At 42.3% G+C, this 22470-nt stretch overlaps 1 protein-coding gene across 1 annotated transcript in view; it reads right to left on the bottom strand.

Annotated features, from left to right (window-relative positions):
- Positions 1 to 4951: 4951 nt before the first annotated feature.
- SLC22A23 (solute carrier family 22 member 23) overlaps positions 4952 to 22470 on the bottom strand; it is a 128651-nt gene continuing 111132 nt past the window's right edge. Inside the window, exons 8-10 of the mRNA XM_066579282.1 lie at positions 19118 to 19150; positions 17657 to 17780; positions 4952 to 8077 (exon numbers count right to left, since the gene is read on the bottom strand). Coding sequence (XP_066435379.1) covers positions 7720 to 8077; positions 17657 to 17780; positions 19118 to 19150 — 515 coding nt within the window. The 3' untranslated portion in view covers positions 4952 to 7719. The remainder of the gene's footprint in view (positions 8078 to 17656; positions 17781 to 19117; positions 19151 to 22470) is intronic.

Raw genomic sequence — 22470 nt, forward strand, 5'->3', positions numbered from 1 at the left:
TAGGCAGACCAGAACAAACGCGTACCGGCCCACCCTTGGCAGTTGGAAGTGGTCTACTTGAAGCCGCTGGAATGAGTAGTCGGGATGATGAGGGGTGTACTGCATGGGAGTCTATACAAACCTACCCCCCCCCCCCCCCCTTTAGTTCCCTGCTTTTGTAACTGAATTAACAGGTCATAGTCCACTGGGAGTGACGTACCATGCCAACCCCCGGGGTTTCTGTGTGGCTGTCTTCACAGCCTGATCAGCCAGGTGATTTACAGTTGCCTCTTTTATGCCATCCTTGGAGTGGCCTTTTGTTGCAGTTTCAGGCCACTCCGGCAGCAAAAGGAATCCCAGTAGTGCTCGTAAACTTTTTTTGTTTTTAATTGCATTTTTCTTAAAACAAAACCTCTTAAGGACGCATGCTTTTTTCCCCCTCCACCCCCACAAACTAATGACTGTTTGATCATTTATTGCATTTTTTTCTTGACTAGAGCGTGAACAAAAAAGTGCGTTTCTGGCATTATTTTTTTTTTTCTTCCCTGACAACATTCACCGTGTGGGGTAAATAATGCGTTATTTTGATAGATTGAACCTTTACAGACACGGCGATACCAAATGTGTATTTTTGTTTCAGGATTCAGATTCTATTATAAATATGGCAGGGGGGGGGGGGGGGGGGGATTTAAACTTATTTTTTTTCTACAATTAGTAAAATTTTATTGACTTTTTTTAAGCCCCCAGAGGGGGACAACAACTTGCGATAGTTTGATCGCTCCTGCAATATGCTGTAATGCCACCACATTACATCATACTGCTAGCAGGCAGGCATTCCATCAAGCTACCCCATGGGGACGGCTTGATAGGCATTCTACCTGGGGCCCCGGCTGCCATGACACCTGTAGGCTCCCCGCAATCTCATCAGTACATTGTTCTGGGAATTTAGATGTTGCTGTCAGAATTGAGAGCGGCATTTAAGCTGATCAGAGTGGTTGCAGCCCGGTGTCAGCTGTAAGAAACCAGTGGGAAAAATAAAATGGTGGGAGGTCGACGTGTGATCTCCCTTCATATATACCCCAACGCTGCAGGATGTAAATGTATGCCCTGCAGTGGGAAGGGGTTAAAGCAAGCCTCCTGCCCCAAGTAATAAATTACTTGAGTCCATTTTCAATATGCTACTGCGGATCTGCCAGTTCCCTGGCTCTTTGATTTTTCATTATGGCCACAGCCCTTCTTGGCCTACTGGATACATTGGAGCACTACTGCTCGCGGAGTTCGGTTTTAAAAATATGCCATTTATGGGGGGAAAAAAAAAATAAGTATAAGCAAATATAAGAAACACTACAATAATCACCTTATTAGAGGATTCCCTCCCCATGGAGGAAATCACAGAGCAGTACTAAGCTATTAAAAGGTGAATGTAGAATTAAACGAGTTTTCCAGGGAGAATAACATTGATGTGTCATCAGGATACGTCATCAATAGCTGATCAGCTGGGGTCCGCCACATGGGACCCCGACCCATCAACAGTGGGTGCATGCTGTCAGCGCCGCAATTACACAGGGGTCAGAGCAGAAGCAGCAGAAGTCTTCGCACCAACCTCCAGTGTAGTGGCTGGCACTTGTAACTGCAGGCACGCTCTTGTTGATTGGAATGAGAGCTGTGCCTGTAGTTACAAGCGGCCACTACACAGAGGTCGGAGCAGAGGCTTCCGCTCCGATCTCTGTGCTACTGCGATGCTAACAGCATGCGCCCGCTCAGCTGATGGGGTCGGGATCCTAAACGACAGACCCCAGCCGATCAACTATTGATTACCTATCCTGAGTATAGGTCAGCAATAGCATTTCCCTGAAAAACCCCTTTAAAATAACAGAGCAGCCATATACTTACCAATGTACTGATACAAGAGGGTAGGTAGAAGCACCACAACCCTCAGCATGCACATAGCCAAACTGCAAATGCAAGGTCCTGATGATCAACCCCTCACACACCTTCCTTATACTGAGGCCGATTTCACATGAGCATGCAAATCACTTGATATTTGTGCACTGCATCATGGTGCAGGAAGAACTCGAGTCACGTCCTAACTTTGAGCGTGCCCTCGCATCACCCATTGTTTTCAATGGGGCTGCCGGCAGCATCGCACCACATGCTAGGTGCACCGAGTGCGATGCGAGGTCTCCCACTGAAAACAAGGATCAAATCAACACACAACCGCCTCGCATCCATCCACGGCGAAATTGCATGTTGGCGATCTAGATATCGTCCCAATATCGCACTTACCTATTAGCCTGACAGCTGTAACTTTATTTTTCCATCACCAGTGCTGTATGAGGGATTGGTTTTTGTAGGAGGAGTTGACTTTTTTTTTTTTTTTAAAGCAGATACTTTTCCTCACTTTTTCATTTCATTTTTTGCAACTGATCTGCCATGTATGAAGAGTTATAACTGCATGCTGGCTGGGACAGTTGCAAAGCCTTGTGAGTATCGTCTATGGGGACCCATTGTTTGTTTTGTTTTTTTTATAAACTTTAATATTTTTTTAAAATATCAAATCAATATGGTATACAGTGCATTGGCGGAAATTGGTTATTACGAAAACAATAAAATGATTCCAAAGAAAACTACCCTGAGTCGGCTTTTCTGGAGGCAGTTGAGTAAAGAGTTTGCAGTGCCAATAATTGAAGATCATTCTGAAAATTAGAACGTTATCAGAAATTATGAAACCAAATTGGCAGTTGAGCGCGTTATTGGTCGATCGATTTCCACGGTTTCACTACCTTCAACAGGTCAGTCACAGATCGAACTGGTCAGAATGTTGTGGTTCTTGCCACGTTTGCGATCAATAAACTATCAGAAAACGGCAAAAAAAGCAAGAAATTCCTGTGCGAATTATAGTAAACCTATGTGCGACGAACACGCCGTAATAGGACAAAATGTATCCTCTGCGAAAAGGTTACTCAATAAGCATGTAATTCTAAATAATGGAGATAAAAGTTATTAACAATGCTAGAAAGCTAAAAATTCATTCATAACAAAGAATACGCATTGGTACCCTGGGTGCAACTGGGGAGCGTTATGGTCAACTCCATTTTTTAAAATGATTACATGCTTTAAAAATTCTGGTACGATATTTCCATTAAGAAGGGAAAAAAAAAAAAAAATCAAATGTCAAATGGTGAGGATCTAAAGGCAGGTGTGCCGCGGGATCAGACAGCTTCCATAGAGTTAAGAAAAAAAAATGTGCATGGCACATGCTGCCAGCGCGCCAAGCACATCCGCCGGGCCGTAGAAAGAAGATCCGTCCGCGGAGGGCAGATCCGCAGCGTCTGGAGAGGAAAGTATAATCAATTTTGAGGCCTCATGTCTGCAGGAAAGGAGGGACCCGCTGCGGGATTCTGCATGGAGAATCTGTGTGGGCCCGAATTTCCCTGTTGACATGAGACCTAAGGGGTTAGGATTTTTGTAAACATTTCTCATTTATTGTCTATACTCTTATTGCTGAAGTCATCGTCCCAGTCAATAAGGGTAAAGCTACCCCCATAACGCGCTGCCCACCATGTGAATTCTCTGGGGATGAGAGGCGCTTTAATGGTAAAGTTTTCTCCCATTGTTTTCAGTGGGGCCGGCGCTGCTGCCACCGACCCCATTAAAAAGCAATGCGCACTGTGCTGCGATAGCAAGCAGAAAAATAGAACATGCTGCGATTTGGTTCCTGCATCGCAATGCCATGCAGAAAAAATAGTTCATGTGTATGACCCCATTCAAAAGAATGGGTTTCATATTTGTGCGTCCCGCAAATGTACAAATCTTGTGTTATTTCCACGTCCGGGTGAAGCAGGCCGAAGGGCATCTTTCGATTAAACTTTGCCTTCCTAAAAAGTTTGGTATTTTATCTTCCTGATAAAAAAACAAACCCCAAAACTCCCTATTGAAAGACAAATAGAATAACGTGGGGAGGACCTGGGAAGCAGTGACCAGAATATAATGTCCATCAAGTCTGATCATAAGTCCCGTCTGCAATGTTTTGTGACGGTGTGCACCAATGACCAGGTTGCAGCCCTACATGCCTGCTTCACTGATGCATTGTGCACTGGCGCCCATCACCACGTACTATCTGAGTGTGTATGCATATAATATACACAATTCGTGTGCACAGCAACATGGCCACCTATGCGATAGTGGATCAGCGCATTACATATGCAAAGCCGACGCTCGGAAAATGCAATTACGATACGCTCGTGTAAGACAGCCCTAATAGTGGCTCAACACCACCTGTCCCATTTCAAAATGGCTTGCAACCCACAAAAGGTTGGGGAATTCGCTTTTGGAAATGGAATAGTTTACAAAAAGCATATGGGCAGGGCAAAGGGCGTACAGGCTTCTGAAAGGTGAGGGAGAATTATATGTACGTTTTAACTCTTCATTCAAGGCTGCGTTTACACGGAATGATCGTTCATAAAATCTTTCAAACAAGCGAAACTGAAAGATACAAAATCGCTCTGTTTAAATGCAGGCAACGACAAATGAATCGGGAGGTTCTCATTCGGCCAGTTTCAGACGGCATAAAAATCAGCGCCCGTCTTTACTTGTCGGGGCGTTTAAAAACTGATCAATATTTTACATGTAAAACACTAAATGGCAGGTAAGCGAGAACTGCACAGTGTAAACCGGCGGGCCGAGAGCGAACGAGCTGGCGATGACGCCACCACCTATTCCGCTCGGGCAAACGATAATCGTCCCGTGTAAAAGGGGCGTAAACTGGAGTGTTAAAAACAGAAGTGTTCTATTACTTACTGATTACCAGCCATGTGAAAGACATGCCACTTAAATGAAGCAATATTGGATTCAGAGCGCTCACCTCTTCTCATTGCGAGGATCCCGATTCTTGTAGGTCCATTAATATGGTTATTCTATAGTGTTCTACTCCTCATTAGATTACATCATTCACAGAAAACAAGCAGCTGCCTTCTTTTTAGGTTTTTATTTCTGTACACATACAGTACAAATAGTTTTTGCACAGATACAACCAGGTGACATGCACACATTTAGTTTAAGACATGTTTCAGTACTCAATTGGAAAGCTTGTGCTATGGAGGTGTACCACCAAACTACTCCTGAAATTCAAAACAGGTATGTGCTAAAATGTAGGTACTGAAAGTAAACCCAGACCAAAAACATGGTTGTCCTCATCTCGTACAGAAAACGTAAAAACAAAAAAAACTATTTTCACAAATGCCTGCGGCAAGAGAAATGCTGATCGTGTAGAAACAAAATTTCATGTAAATCTACCCAAAAATTGTTTTACTTCTATTTTATAGCTCATATTGAACAAAAAGATCCATCAAAAGCAGTAACGCCAAACAATTCTTAACCAATCAGCCGCAGCTTCTTCGTAGCAGGAAATTTCAATTTGACACATTTTTTTTCATTATTAATGGTATGGATGGCCAATTGTAACAGTGTTAAAAAGACTAAATAAAATATTAGCTTGGTATGAGTGACCAGTATAACCTATTGCTCAGACTTAAAACAATGGCGTTGACGCCAGGATTAGCAGTAGTGGTTTGACGAGTCTACAGTACTATGTCAACAATTCATGGATGATTGCTTCAAGATTACTGTACAAAGACACTAAAAGTTATTACTTTTATAAAGGAACAGAAATGTGAGGGATTTGGTGTAAAAACACCTGGAATAAAATAGGCTAGGTTTCCTCCAAAAACACTCACGGTACACTTCAGAACACAGGTTTTTTTTGTGTTTTTTTTTTATAATTTTTTTTTTGTTAAGGTGCATCATATCCCCATTTTTTTTTTTAAAGGGGATGTAGTGCGCTTTAAGTCATCCCAACGGTAAAGTGATCAACACTCAACAGTTCATTTAATGGCACTTCTTCCGATTTGGTGACCCGTGATTTTGGCTCCACAACATTTAGCAACATTTATTAAAATACTAACATTGATTTTTGCATCTGTACAAACCCCAAAACTTCCCTCCCTCCAGATCACAAAAACTAGTTCGGCCACAAATTTTTTTTTTTCCTCTTTCTTCCATATGATGCATCTAAGAACCCCGACAGCAACAGCATAGTTCACATTATGATCAACAGTAGTCAACTAGAAAGCACTAATGTAACAGTTACAATGATTACGCTTCATCAGCAGGTCATGTTGCTAGAAGCCTTCGGTGAAGGCCAATCTCTAAGCAAGGTGTTAGAAGAGCTAACAGGGCCAGATCATTCATGACTTGATCTTCCGAGATGGAAATGGTGCTGCTGTTGGAATGATTTTACGTCGAACCACCTTTGTATAAATGAGCTCTGCACCGAGCTAGAGATTAGGTATACCCTGCGTCTTGTATTGTCCTGTGTCTGCCGATCCACATCAAGCAGGAATGATTTCTCTACATTCACACTCATCCAATATGGAAAAAAGATTCCTTTTTGAAAGTTTTTAGAAAGTTTTACTAGTCAAGGAGGTTTCTTAAGTCCTCCATCAAGCAAAAGTTCTGAAAAGTTAAAAAAAAAAATCATGACAGATAAACACCAATCTGACCAACACGATAACCATCTTAAAATCAGGATTTCTTGCTTTGTGGTTAATCCTATATAAAGCAGAGTTGTTACTTGCTTTCACTAATGGAACTAAATCTTTTCTTACAATGGTATTGCAACAAATTTACAATCTCCTTCTGACCAGCACATATGGTCTGACCTGTAATCAACGATTGCTATACATCACATAGGCATTGAATCGTTCAATGGGGGGGTGGGAAGGACCTTTACCTTCGGCAGCCAACGTTCTGTTCATACAGGAGGGAAGGGTATTCTGCAGAATTTGGCACATATTGACTTCAACTTTAAAAGCCTTTTCCCAAGTGTCTTCAATGTAAGACGTAAAAACCTGAGGGGGTAACCGTACGGTACACTCAGTAATAGCCGCAAGTTATAGAATGATGGCAGCTAGCGGGCTCCTTCAAAGTAGTGGTATTTCATATTTCCCAACCATTCTATATTGCTCAAGTATTCTAGAGGAAGAAAAAAAAACAAAACCAAAAGCCACAGAACTAAAAACGTATTTGAACTTGGAGTCCATTAGCTCAGTCTTCCCTTTTGTGTTCACTTAGGCATATATTGATAAGCGTCCGAATGATGAGCACATACCTCCCATTACTGTTCTGTTGACAGGTTCCTCCTTCGCACCATTGGAAAGTTTCTCATCCAGGAACCAAAAGTATGGGGATTTTCTTCTTCTTGCTTTTTTTACGTTTGTATTAGAAAGGTTTTTCATAAAGGTTTTTCTGGGCAGCCGTAAATATAACGAATGGGGAGATGAGAAGAGAATGGGAAACGCCCTATAAAATAAATAGTAACCCCAGTCATTCATATTGTGTTCTCCTCTGTTGGAAGTGTTTATTTGCTCGTCAAGTGTATACAGATTTATCCCACAAATGACCGACTGGAAAGGATGTAACAGATGTGGCTGGAAATGGATCTTAGGATCAAATCATTCAACTGATGAAGATAAAATCACTTCCGGATATCCTGGAGAGTTAGAGGCTACATTTCCTTTTGGTGTTTTTTCCATAAGGTTGGAGGGGCCTTAAGCAGACTTAGCAGCTGTGTGGGAGGAAGCCCAATACCAAATAAAATCCTACGGTTGGTCTGTAAGACCTGTGCAAAAGGGAGAAACCAATAATAAATACACGAGCTGTTTCTCCATGGCAGTTATCCGGCTATGTCGACTTGATCCCATTGACTGTGGTGTTTTCAGATACACCATCCCCTATGGCCACAGAATCATGGAGACCGGAGTAGTCCTTGAGTTCAGAGTTTGTTAACAAAAGTGGTTGCTCTCCTTTCTTGTGAGGTAGGAGAGGCTGGCGGGTATAATGCTCTCCGTCAGGGATGTTTTCGGGAAGGCTTTGGTTCTTACTTTCAGGCAGTAGAAGAATGCAAATTATACAAATCAAAGTACAGCAGGCAAAGATGACGTGATGGAGGAAATACCCCTTCTGATTGTGAAGCTCCATGATGGGGGCTGTTAACATCCCAAAACCGGCACTGGCCAACACCAATCCTAGGCCTCCACCCCTACAGGACATGGAAAAAAATAATTAGACACAAAAATGCAATATTTCATTTGACACACGCAGATAAGGAAACCAAAACAGACCAAGTCATAAGACAAAAAATGGGAGCTTTCTTCAGTCAAACGGCGTTAAACCGGAGATGAACATACGGGTAGTTACACACCTGTGGTGGGGATTCAGCTTTCCTGCTCTGTTTGGGGAGCAGGAAAGGGGAATCCTTGAGGCCGAACGGTTCAGTCTCTGCATGGAACCGGACAGCGCTGGGGGGAACCCATTGACTATAACAGGTTCGCTCGTATTCCTCCCAGCTGGACGGCTTTTGGTATTTTCAGCTTTTTGAAAAAGGCGCAATGAAGCGCTGAAATGCATGGCATTAGATTTTTTACTCCTTGCTATACCTAGTGACTAAATGTGGATATTATATAGCCAGTGTTAAAACTTTTTTTCCCCTGATCCTTGGAGCAGAGGGGATCTTTTTGGATTTTACTTATTACATGTAGATGCCACTGAGGACCAGTGGGCATACTCACATTCAGCGGCTCTCTGGCTACTCTGGATATGGACGGGATTAAAGCTACAACACCAATACCAAGCGAACCTGGCATCTGGGGCGCTGGCGGGTAGTACTTACTATAGGAACCCTGCCAGACACCAGGCTAAAGCCTCTTTTATTTATGAGTTGAAACAGATGCAATTACACTCTACAAGGCGCCGTTCAATTATCTATACATTATACATTGCAGAAGAATAGTGCTATATGTAGGGGTTATTTTCCGGTCAACATGATGACACTAACTGAACCCAACGGTACTCCGTTGTAAATCTATGGGGGCGGTCAGGCGCCAGTGGTATCCATTATGCGACGAACCTGGCAATGCATTGTAATTTCTGGTAAAAGCAGAAACCACAAGTGATTAAAAACAGGATATATGATGCATGTAAAAACTGAGATCCAATATGCTCGATCCTTGACTCCCTCAGGCCGCCCCCAACTACATCAGATTGTGGCAGCACACAATGCACAAATACTGGAGATAGGCTATCCTCAGGATTTAGAATAGACAGGGGAGGACGAGGATATGATCACAATTGGGCACAAAATTATGATTCTGTACTGTATAGCCAGTTCTATGTACAGTACAGTTTAGTATACGAGTAGCCGCTTGCTCCAATCTGTCTGAAACTACAATCCAGAGGTGAGCGTTTGCATTTGAACTCCCATCTGTGAACACTGCTTTACTGTGGATGAGCACAGCTAATTGTCAGAAGCCCGTGTGATCAAACAAGATGCAAATGGGAAGATGAAACAATACCTGCATAGTGTTGCAGAGATCTTGTTCCAGATTTGCATATTTCCCAGAGGAGAAAGTCTCCTCATTCCCCTTCTAGGTGCTCCCTAAGGAGAAACGATACCCTTCCTGACCATCATATAAAGATGCAGTGAAATCAGGGATCAATTGTTTCCCCTTGCTACCACTAGAGGGCAGGCAAAGACAAGGAAGCACATGTTAGTGGCTTTTATTTCTTGAAGCCTGGAAGTTAAACACTAAGGCCTCATGTCCACTGGGAAATTCGGGCCCGCGCGGATTCTCCTTGCAGAATCCCGCAGCGGGTCCCCGCTTTACCGCGGACATGAGGCCTAAAAATTGAATGTACTTACCTGTCCGCATGCAGCGGACCTTCCCTCCGCTGCGGCCGGATCTTCTTTCTTCGGCCCGGCGGATGTGCTCGGCACGCATGCGCCGTTCACTTTTTTTTTAAACTCCTGCTCTCCCACACCGGAGAGCAGAAATTCAGCTGCGGGAGTGCCGCAGATACAGACGGCTTCCATAGGCTTCTATGGAAGCCTGTGAGAGACCTGCAGAAAAGGGAGCATCCTGCGGGTGTTTTCCCACACGTGCGATCCGCGCGTCAGCGAAAATTGACATCCGCAGGCATTTACTTACCTGCGGGTGTCCAATGCATCCCTATGGGCGCGGATCACACGTGCGGGACACCCTCGCGGATTTGGTAATTCTATTTACCCAGTGGACATGAGGCCTTCGATTTATCAAACTCTAGCAACAGTTTCCTCCAATTAAAGCGACCCTCCGTTTCCAGGCAAACCAAGATGGCCATACTGCTCCTCCACCCAATAGACTACTGATGCATCATCACTGTTCAGTCCGCTTTGGCAGTTAGAGAAGTGGTGCGGTCATCTTGGTTTGTTCTGGACTTGAGGGTCACTTTAATACCACTAGGTTTTCTTTCCTTTTACTGACTTTATTTTGTACGAAGTCTGATGACCAATTAGGTGAATTTTTCAATAGTGTCAGAGTCTGCAACATCCATTTAACAAGCTGTTTACAACACGTTTGGGCTTTACAATTACTGTGGCATTTTCTTTTTTTGCACAATTGCTGTTGCACACGCTATTCATTAACCACTTCAGGACCGCTGAATGTAAATAAACCTCCTGTGGTTTTGAAGTGTGTATGGAGCAGGCACAGGAGCCGAGTCGCTCCACACCCAGTGGCTATCAGCCACTCTAACAGCCGCCGGTAACTGCAGTTAATGTTTAGATACCAAAGCTGGCCATCCTTCTGATCAGCGGGAGAGGGGCACCCCTTTTCACAGCCCATCAGCATCCTTCTCAGTATGATCGGCAGGTGCCGATGGGCTAGCATGGCAGCCCAGAGTCTACTAAAGGCTTCCAGGACTGCAGGCAGGCACTCCCACCAAGCCCTGCTCCTGTTAGAGCTTGAAAAGCAAGATCAAAATAGCTATATACTGCAAGTGGCAGTATATAGCTATTTTGATGTTTACAGTTTTATTTAGTCCCTGAAGTATTGCAGTCTGCAATACTTCAGGGACTAAATAAAACTGTAAATAAATTAAAAAAGGTTATTTCAGGGGAAAAATAAAAAATACAAATAGTTAAAATTTCAGCAACTACCCCTCCCCCTTCGTATGAAAAAAAACCTGAAGCAATTAAAACCCAACCAGATATTTGGTATTGCTATGTATATAAAAAGGTACAAAGTATTAAAATATCACAATGTTTATCCAGCACCGTAAGGCTGGGTTCACACAGGGCAGATTTGCGAAAAAATTGTGTCCGGAAATTTTGCTGCAGCGAATACAACTGCGGCTGCTAATCCCCAGATTAGCCGGCCACGTGGACGAGATTTGGCAAAAAAAAAAATTTGCATCCACATGGGACGGCCAATCCTTCCCGGCAAAACGGGCAGAAGACGGGGGTTGCGACGCTGATTCCCCGGCCGCAGCATGTCAATTTTTTTTCCCCCTTTGCGACTGCGTTCTCCTCTATGTGAGCGCCGGCCACAACGGAAAAGCATGCGGCCAAGCTGCTCCAAAACCCGCGGCTAAGTGCCGAGGGGTTTTGAAGCAGCGCTTTCCTGGCCGAAATCTCAGGTTTTTTTCGCTGTGGCCAAACCGCGAGATTTCCGGCGGGATTCTGCCCTGTGGGAACCCAGTCTAAAGGCTGTAAGAAAGAAATTAAAAAATAAAATAAATAAAAAGATGGAATGCCAGAATTGCAATTTTTGTGTATCCAAGCTCTCCAAAAAATGGAATTAAAAAAAAAAATGATCAAAAAGATGTGTTTACTAAAATGGTAATAAAGACTACAGCTAACTAAAAAACAAGCCTTCACATATACCAATTAAAGATTTCGTTGCTCGATTCAGAGGCTAACTTTTCTTTAAAAAAAAAAAAAAAATTTGAGAAATTTGGTACCAACGCAATTGTACTGGCCCATAACATTTAATTGCCAATGTAGAAGGCAGGAGGGCCCGTTTTGTTTTTTTTATTTGCAAGGAAATCTGTAGGTTTTTTTTCCATACATTTTGGTTTATATATCCCTTTCCAATTTTAACTACATTTTTTCCTTGGAAAAAGCTTGTAAGGCCACACATCCGTGTTTTACTGCAACTACTGTGGTGTTTTGACCGCCATGGTATAACGCTCCCATTAATATCAATGGAGCCTCGCAGACAAGCTCAAACACTGTGCTTTCCAGCGCTGCGATTTCAGAGCGCCGTCTGCTCTCTTTTTATGTGTTTAGCGCACATTAATGATGGGGTGTGCTAAACCCACAGTCAGAGGCAGGAACCCGCCTCCGAAAATGAAAGTTTTCACACTTTGCCATCAGCATGTGCGGGATATATATATGGCATAAATCTGGCATTGCCTTTTTTTGACTGCATTCACCATTGGGTGCAGTATTGTATTATACATTTTTTTAATAGGCAAACAATTATGGCAGCCACGGGGGCTTTGAAAGGACACCAGGACAGCGCCCTATGATCTCATCTTTCTGGATCTTTTAATCCCGATCAAGTGGGACATTTAAATGCCGCTATCAGAATTGATAGCAACATTTAAAGGGTTAACAGCTGCGACCGTGTGGGTGGGTTTCAGTTGTCAGACAGCCGATACCCGCCGTGAATAGAATGGTCTCAGCTTCTGAGCCTACTCCATACAAAGCATGTACTGTGACCATCTATATAGGTCCTAACTGATTGGTGCATAGGCAGATAGGCTGTCGGGAAGGGGTTAAGGATCATGCAGATAGGGCTAAGTTTTTACACACTGGAAACTGAGGTGTCTATCTATAAATGTCACACACTCCCCTCCCCCCTTCTCTTTTCTTCTTCCAATCTGTTCTGTCCCTCCCGCCCCCTATCCTTGTATGTCTATACAGTTTGTCTCCCTTACTGTGTCTGTATTCTCTGCATTTTATACTTTTGATATAAATCGGAGCTTATTGATGGCATTGTGCACTGTCTTAATTAGGGCTAACCAATTTCTTGTAAGTATTTCAACCCTTCTATACAGGGGTTTTCCAAGCAGCGCCCACTGTCAGTGTCGGGATACACCAAGGTCGGAGTGGAAGCTGCTGCACCGACCCCAGTGTAGTGGCCGGCGCTTGTAATTGCAGGCGCAGCTCTCACTGAAATCAATATCACCCCAACCTGTAATTACTAGAACTGGCTACTACACAGGGGTCCAAGCAGCCCCCCGCTCCAACCCAGACGTACTGAGAGCAGGTGCTGCCTGGAAAACTCTTACCACATAAATTGGAATCCTGTCTGTTGCCCTACTACTTGCGTCTTTTATATGCCGTCTTTAAGGGGGCTATCAGTTTTTTTAATATAGTTTTTCCCTAAACCATATAGAATCAATATACTAACCATGGCGCCAGACCGCTGCTTTGGTGCTATGGCATTTTAGAAGTGACGTCACGGAGCCAGAAGACCTGGTGACGTCCCATAAACCTGTCACATGGGCTTCTACTATAGAGGCCCGTAGCTTGTCAGGTCTTAAATTGGCTGCAGTGGTCACCTGATGAAACAACCCAAGTGACTGCTGCACCCCAACACTGACAATTAAATGACTACTCTGACAACCCCTGTAAGCATTTCTGTTTGCTGTGTATGTTTTAAGCTATACTGCCATACACTCTGCCTTAAATCTACAGATTACTGTAAATGGAGGTAGAATGGGCTGGGAATTGTTTTGGCCAGCCCGCCTCCATTCACAGTAAACAAGCAGCCATTCATAGATGTATGATGGCCTGTTTACATTGACAGATGCAGCGGCAGACCAACAATGATTTTATGGTCTGTGTGAACCATCTGATCAGCAATTTATGGCTGTTCGTCCTTTCACGTCATGAGTTTATACACTGCAAACCGCTTGATCTAACAAAGAAAAGCAGGACATACAGATAAATCATTGAGCCCATCAATATTGGCAGGACTGACTCACGTGGAAGGAGTTCCTGCTGTCTGACAGCAGTTGTTGGGGAGGTAAGGAATGTTTGATTTCTACTGCGCAAAACATTTTCTTTCAGTAGGAGATAAGTCCCTGCCACAGGGGTAAGCAGCTTATTCCAGCCAATTCTGGAGTCCTTGTTCAGCCTTCTGCTATTGCAGGTGTATGGCCAGATTAAAATCACAGTAAACCTAGATTAGGTAGATTAAAAGGTTCATTTACACACAGATGATCGCTCAAAATTCGTCAGAAACTGATAGTTTTATGCGATCATTTTGCATTCGCTACTAATGGGCTAATCAGCCCATTAATAGCTAACTAGCTTCATTTGCATGTATTTAGAGAGCAGTGAACGTTCTGTTCTCTAAATACATCACTATTGTTCTCTATTTGGACAGCTGCTGAAAGAATGTTTTCAGTGCTGCCTGCAGAAAACTCAGCATGGGGTCCCCTCTCATAAGGGACGATGGAGTTTAAACTGAGCTGAACTCAGCGATGGACGAAAAGTGCACAATGGGCACACATTTACAAGCAACGATTATTGCTCAAAAAGTGGCTTTTGAGCTAATTTTGAGCAATAATAGTGTGTAAAAAGGCCTTAAAGTTTAGTTTCATCTAGGAAATATTTATCAAGCCTTGTAAAACACCCCTGTGCTTGTGATAGGAATAGTTATTTACTTATTTTCCAACCTCCCCATGAAGAAAGGGTTACAAGAAATAGATGAGATTTCCTTAATCTCAAGTGTTGCAGTTAATTAACTTCAGAAACTAACACGTTCCCTCAGTGGGAATATTTACCAGACAAAAGGAATTATTCAGGGAGTTGCAGAGCTAGACAGGATCTTAAAGTGTGATGCAACAATAGTCAGATTATGTGAAATGTATCCTTAAGAAAACATCCACCTCTTGCTGCAATTACACATAAGTAGTCTACATCATCCTACAAAGGCTATACTCCAACTAGACTTGTAGGGTGTACAGAGAGAATACTGTAATAGCCCACAGGCATGGCAAGAGTCTGGAAAGTTTACAATTCACTTCTGCGTTGGAGGTTCTGTCGCCGATTCGTCTCAAAATACCAAAAGAATTAGTTCTGCATGCAGGGCTTCTTCCATCTTAAAGCCATGCAGCTGAGTGGAAACCAAATGGACTCCATTATAGTCAATGGGATCTGTTTGGTGCTGTTCGGTTCCATCCTGAGACGGAGATGTTCGGCCCCGAATGGAGCAGGATATCAGAACCCTGATGCAGATGTGAAACCACCCTTATTGGGTAAAGCTTTCTATTAGGACAATGTTACTCTTTATACACGTAGAGCCAACAACTGAAAAGACTTCGGCATAGAATGCGTTTACTCACTTTGACTCCGTACCCAATGGAAATTACAAATTTACTTTAGCCTTCCAGCTGCAGATACATAACATTTTCTGGTATGAGGGCCTCATTTGTCATTCAGCTTATGCATACATAAAACTGACCAACGATCGGCCCATGTAAACAGACAGTCATTCATTTGTGGACTGCCTGTTTACTGTGAATGTAGGAGGGTGGGCCGGAACGATCCTCCGACCCCCTCCACCTTCATTCACTATCAATGAGCCCATTCCTGTCTAGGAGCTCAGAAACAATCATTGCTGGGACGACCTGTTGGCCATCTGTTGCCTGACAGCTCGTCCCATTTAAAAGCCCCCTCCGTGTACAGTAAAGGTCTAATGAGTGAACAAAAAGTATTTTAACCTCTTACAAAGTTTCTCAGATTTGCTAGTACTATCGATTTATGGAAAGTTGTTTAAAGTATATTTCCCATTATAAAGTGTAAAGAAAGAAAATTCAAAAGAAAACAAACTTTACCTTACAAGACGCCCATTGTGTGTTCTATCTGCACGTTAAGCAATACACCTCTAGCTTTCATTGGAAGCCGTTAACTTCCTACTATATTCTAGAACTAGGAGTACTCTGGAGGAACCCAACTGAAATTTGGCAACAGCTGAACAATTGATCCTCGGGCCAAATAATACAAAACACATTACTTCAGTGCTATAAGGTAGACATGTAAAGCACTCTGCCACCCACTAGGGCACTTTCAGATATGTATAAAAGGACACAGATCTCAATATACAATAGCATATAAGAATGGAAGAGATAATTCTCTAGCCATGTTCACACATGAAAACAGAAGACAATAAACCAAAAACTTGTCTACTGATTTTTTTTACTATTTTAAATATAAAATAGGTAGCCAATTGTCCTAGAAATGTAATGGTATGCCCACTGAATAGTATAACATAGCTCTTTACAATGCCCCTGGTACTTAGTATATCTCCTATGTATAGACAGCCAGCTGGCTTCCGAAATCCTTTATTGCAGCCAAGGGGATCGGTTATGTCCAGGAAATCACACGTTATTGGTAGCATGCCCTATAGCTTGGCTGGCGACAACTGCTCTTCTCCCGCCTTGCATGATCAACTACAGCAAATCAGTGTTAACTGGAAAAGCAGTAATGAGACGGGTAAACGAGGTTTGCTTCAACGATTTTCCTTGCTCCGCAGTGAATTTGTAGTTTGCATTCTCAGCAGTCGTCTCATGCACTTAGTCTAATGCTAAAGCCCAAGCTATAGAAAGCAATCTGTCTCTGCTGTCCAGCTCTAAATGATGCGGTCAGTTCTGTAGACCTGAAGTAGTAAAGTAAGCCGTTCCCATTCCTGCACCCGGGTGTCAGTAGCTTCCTTCCTAGTGATTTACCACAAGGGTGCACATGTCAGTACAACCTCTCACACAGTTTCGCAATGTGGATTACATTAACCTCCCTTATCCATGTCCTTCCATAATGACTGCAGGGAGATAGAGCTGCATGACTGACGCAGCAGCTGTGAATGTGTGTAGCAGTTCAATCTCATAAGTGACATCGGGTCAATGAACTGCAGCGAGCATACAAACAATACCGTAGTAGGAACTGCTTACTGTACTCTAGCTAGAATAGAACAAAGAGCACCCCCCAAACAAGAAAACCACTAAATAAAAGGTCAGGAGTTGTTCTGTTTGGATAAGTTGATTTAAAAAAAAAAAATGTAGTTCAGACATTTCTTAATTATATGTGTGTCTTGACTAGACACTCCAAGCCCTTCGGGGCTCCAGGACAACCGGGTGACCACCTCTTCATGAGCCCTGATTTTATGGTCATATGATCCTGCTTATGTAGCAGTACACAAGCAGGAATAGAGCTTCTAACTAGGAGTTCATGACTTTGTAAATGGCTTCGCTTATCACAACATATGATTTTACCGCCGATGTTCTAGGCACCCGACGGCCTATAGTGAGTGCAGCAGTGCTGGCCACTTGCGCATCACCTGACAAGCACCGCTGTGCTCACTAGAGACCGCTGGGTGGCCGGTGAAGTAGGTGCTGAGTGTGTGAAGATTTTGGAGGGGAGAGGGAGCGCTGTATCTTCTGAAATCAGCTGCAGACGATTTAGAGTAAAAATCCACACTAATAGTGCAAAATTGCACTGTCTTTTTTGCGTACATGCAGCAGATTTTCCTATGGAATTTTCCGCTGCAGAAAAATCTTCAGCCTTTCTGCTACGTGTAAATATACCCTAAGGTTGGGTCCGTATGGTGCCGATTTGCTGCACCCCACCCACCAGATACTTTTGGCATTTACTGTTGATGGCATGATGGGAATATAATGCAGCATCAGAAAGTGAAACAGTCTGAAAATGTGGTTCTCAGATCTGAAAAAAATTGAGAGCTCTTGGTATATGTAGCAGGAAAAAAAAAAGCAGATTTTTGATACAATCATTTACCTGATCACAGTCGGGGTGATTTCAGCACAGAAAAACACACTTAAACTTCCAACTGCATGAGAGGAGAACATCCCGATGATGGAGAAGATTACGGAGAACTTATTTTTCACAGTTTCGCTCATACCTTAAAATATATTAGACACAACATAATTAACATTCACTGCAATTAAATACTACCTAGCATACATAAAAAAAGCCATATACATAATGTTACAAATTCTGCCAATGTGCAACATAGTACGTTAAGCTGAAAATAGACATGTCCATCCAGTTTAGTCTATCCCCCCCCCCACAATGTTGATCCAGAGGAAGGCAAAAAAAAACCCAATGAGGTAGATGCTGATTTTCCCCATTTAAAGGGGGAAAAAAATTCCTTCCCAAATCCAAATCTGGCAATCGGAATAATCCCCGGATCATTGACCCTTCTGAAGTAATGAGAGATCTAATATGGTTACACTCCCACTGACATCCAGGCCCCTCTTGAACGCTTATTAAATTCACCATAACCACATCCTCAGGTAGAGAGTTCCATAGTTTCACAGCTCTTACAGTAAAGAACCCCCTTCTATGTCGGTGTAGAAACCTTCTTTCCTCTAGACGTAGAGGGCGCCCATTTGTTACAGTTACAGTTCTGGGTATAATAGATGATGGGAGAGATCTCTGTATTGTCCCCTGATATATTTATACATAGTTATTAGGTCCCCCCATCAGACATTTTTTCTAAACTAAATAACCCAAATTTTGATCACCTCTCTGGGTATTGTAGTTCGCCCATTCCATTTATTACTTTAGTTGCCCGTCTTTGTACCCGCTCAAGCTCTGATAGGTTCTTCGAGTACTGGAGCCCAAAACTGTCCACAATATTCCATGTGTGGTCTGACCAGTGACTTGTAAAAAGGAAAAACAATGTTCTCGTGTGTCCCTAGACCTCTTCTGATGCACCCTATGATTCCATTTGCCTTGCCAGCAGCTGCCTGACACTGGTTGTTCCAGTTAAGCTTACAGTTAAGGAAAAAAAAAAACAAGTCCTTTTCTATATCAGTGTTCCCCAGTGGTTTCCCATTCAGTGTGTAATGGTGACATATTTCCTCTGTCCATTTGCAGAACCTCACATTTATCAGTGTTAAATCTCATTTGCCACTTTTTTGCTCAAGTCCCCAACTTATCCAGATTGCAATCTCCTTGCTTCCTCTCGTGTTAATATATTTACATAGTTTTGTGTCATCTGTAAATATTACCATTTTACTGTACAATCCTTCCACCAGGTCATTAATATATTAAAAGGAATAGGGCCCCAAACCAACCCCTATGGTACCCCACTAGTAATGGGTACCTCTTCACTACTGCCCCCTGTGGTACCCCACTAGTAATGGTGACCCAATCAGAGTATGTACCATTAATAACCACCCTTAATTTGGTAGTACAGAATATTTAGAATGACATGTGAATATGAACTCATACCTGTCTCAGGACGCAGTGTGTATTTTCCAATCACTTGTCACAAACAGGATGGAAGAAAAAGACAGAGGAAAAAAAAACAATTAACATTTTATCATAATTCTCAATTTAATAAAAAACAGCCATTTTTGGGGATGTTAATTCTATTCAGTTTAAATGCGGTAAGTTTTGAATGTGATGGTAATACACGCACAACATTAAGGACGTTCTCTGATCATACCTCTATAGCAATGTATAAGCTATCAAGCCTAAATACACAAGCTAGCTTGCTGCTTACAGGTAAAGTCACATGTGGCAAAGTTGTTCTGAGGTTGTCCCACTCATCTGAACAAGGCCTTCAGAAATCCATGCACACGCGTGCAGAATACAACCACCATGCGCACAAGCGTGCAGAATAGAGTTCAATAAAAGCGACAAAGCCGCTGCATGTGGACAAACGGGCGAAAACCCTGCAGATTTTAGGCAGGGGAATTGTGTGCTGAATATACACATATTTTACACTAGCAGTATAGGGATCACATTTTATAATCTCACCTACACAGTGTCAACTGACCTGCGGTGGAGATTTAAATCCGCAATATATCAGTTTATACATTTTGCAATGTGCAGGGTGAAATCTATGGTGAATCTGCACCAAAATCTAAGGCAAATACACATGTAACACATGCAGATTCTACTGTGGACGCAGCTCAAGTGTTCCAGCTACAGCCGAGCTGCAGAGCGTTCTGAAATGTTAATCTACTCTGTTTCAGGTGAATTGTGCCATCAGGTTCTAATCTAATCTAATGAAGCGAATCCAACAAACGTAATACTAGAATCACTTAATGACAACAGAAACGAAGGAATCATTTGTGATAACCGTTTGACTTTGAAGTGCTTTTTAATTAAATAGCACTGAATGTACAGTCATGAGGACCTTAAAAAAAAAAAAAAAATTAACAGCACATGATACATTACAATTGTGCTGATATTAGGCCAAAATGCAGAAGCAGTATGTGAAAAATTAAGTACACCCTTGCTACTTCCATAGGAATTAATTATTAATTATATTAAAAATTTATTATAGAACACAGGGCACAACACGGAGGCCACCGATTTGATGAAGATATAAGAGTCTCTTCAAGGACCTAGGTGCCACAACCTATTAATGCTTTCCTCTATATGGCGATCATAGCAGAGAGGAAGAGCATGTAATAGGAAGTTGGCAACGTACAGTGGCTTATAATCAACAATCGATAAAAAAGAACTCGGACCAAATTCTATACTGGTATCCCTCTCTTGTGCTCTTAATTCACTATCAGAGTAATGACCAACTCAGCTACCATCACTAGATCGACTCAGCAATGAAGCTTAAATAAGTGATGAGCATAGTGTAGTTTTAAGCAGAGGGAAAATAAATTTATAGAGAACTGTATTGTGATATAGGTTAGATGAAGTATATCATGCAATAATGCAGATCTTCATACCATTAATCAATAACCTATATACCTCTCTAGAAACCCTCTTATGCTTGAGATCATGTGAGCAAAAGAGAAGAGATGTAAGGACAAGTTGTGGGCCCAATGTAAATGTTAGTGAGCACACTTCTCCTTCCAGGGTCTGTTTAGTAGTCCTGGATTATTTAATTCGTTCAAATTACTGATATCGGCATTGATGCATTTATAGATAACTCTCTCAGTACTGTATAATCTCTCTCAGTACTGTATAAGTGCATCAATGCCGATAATAGGTTGTGGCACCTAGGTCCTTGAAGAGACTCTTATATCTTCATCAAATCGGTGGCCTCCGTGTTGTGCCCTGTGTTCTATAATAAATTTTTAATATAATTAATAAAGAATTACTATTTTAGATTTGTCTAAACTGTGAAGGGGTTCCATAGGAATTAAAGGGTAAGCGGCAGCCCCGTGTTGCTAATCAAATAACCTTGATGAATTGATCATAAGCAATTGTGACCATCGCTATAAAAGGAGAAGTTTTGGCAGTTTGCTGGTCTGGAGTATTCAGGTGTGTTTTAAAACAATGCCAAGGTGGAAATACATCAACAATGATCCTAGAGGGAAAAAAAGCATAGCTGCCTATCAAGCTGGGAAGGGTTATAGGGCCATTTTCAAACAAATTTCGAGTCCATCATTCTACAGTGAGAAAAGTTATTCACAAGTGGAAAACTTTCCAGACAGCTGAATCTTCCCAGCATACATTCCAAAAAATTCACTCTAAGGTCAAATCATGCAGTGCTCAAAGAAACTGCAAAAACCCCAAGAGCTATATCTCAGACTATTAAAGGCGTCAGTTAGCATGTTAAATTAACAAGTTCATGAGCGTATAACTAGAAAGACTAAACAAATACAAGTTATATGGAAGGTTTGCTAGGAGAAATAATTTTTTCTAAAAAGAACATGGAAATTTGCAAACTTAAGCCCTGCTGCCATCTAAACAAACCACAAGACTTCCAGAATAACGTCCTTTGAATGGATGAGACCAAACAGTAGAGATGTTTGACCATAATGCCCATTGCCACGTTTGGTGAAAACCAAAACTCAGCATATCAGCACAAACCCAGATACCAACTGTGAGGCATGGTGGTGAAGGGGTGATGATTTGGGCTTGTTTTGCAGCCACGGGACCTGGGCACCTTGCAGTCATTGAGTCGACTATGAACTCTTCTGTATACCAAAATATTCTAGAGTCAAATGAGTCCACCTCTCCAAAAGCTTTGCCAAAACTGGGTCATGCAACAGGACAATGATCCAAAGCACACAAATATGTATTACAATGGCTGAAAAACAGGCCCAGTCAAAGTCCAGACCTTGAGCCAACTGAAATGTTGTGGCGGGATCTTAAGAAAGCTGTGCCTAAACAAATGTCTGCAAACCTCAATAACCTGAATCAACTTCTAAGGACCAGGATTTTTTTTAAAATTATGTCAAGCTATGTAAAAGTCATAGATTACAAAGAGATTTAATTAATTTAGTGTCATCACAGAAGTTTGTCCACAGGATATGCTATAAATGTTTGCTAGGTACAGGTTCCATTTCTGGGACTCGCATCTCTGCCCAGAACGAAGGTATCCTGATCTCCAACTCACGTGGTAATGTGGCCACCTGAACCCTCTCCATTCATTTCTATGAGAGTTAAAGAAACTTCTGAGCAAGTGAAAATGTGCCATTAATCTTTATGATGGGAAGAACCTTTTATTATTCCTTAAAGGGAATCTCATCAGACTTTTGGACCATAAGCTGCCACCCTAGCGCTATCAGGCACATTTAGCACACTTCAGACCAATGCTGGTATACAGCAGAAGTAGGCTTGTCATTTCAAAACTTACATCTATATTGTGGCGTTATGTATGCAAATAG

This window comes from Eleutherodactylus coqui, chromosome 9 (genome assembly GCF_035609145.1).
Source record: "Eleutherodactylus coqui strain aEleCoq1 chromosome 9, aEleCoq1.hap1, whole genome shotgun sequence".
NCBI classification, from domain to species: domain Eukaryota; kingdom Metazoa; phylum Chordata; class Amphibia; order Anura; family Eleutherodactylidae; genus Eleutherodactylus; species Eleutherodactylus coqui.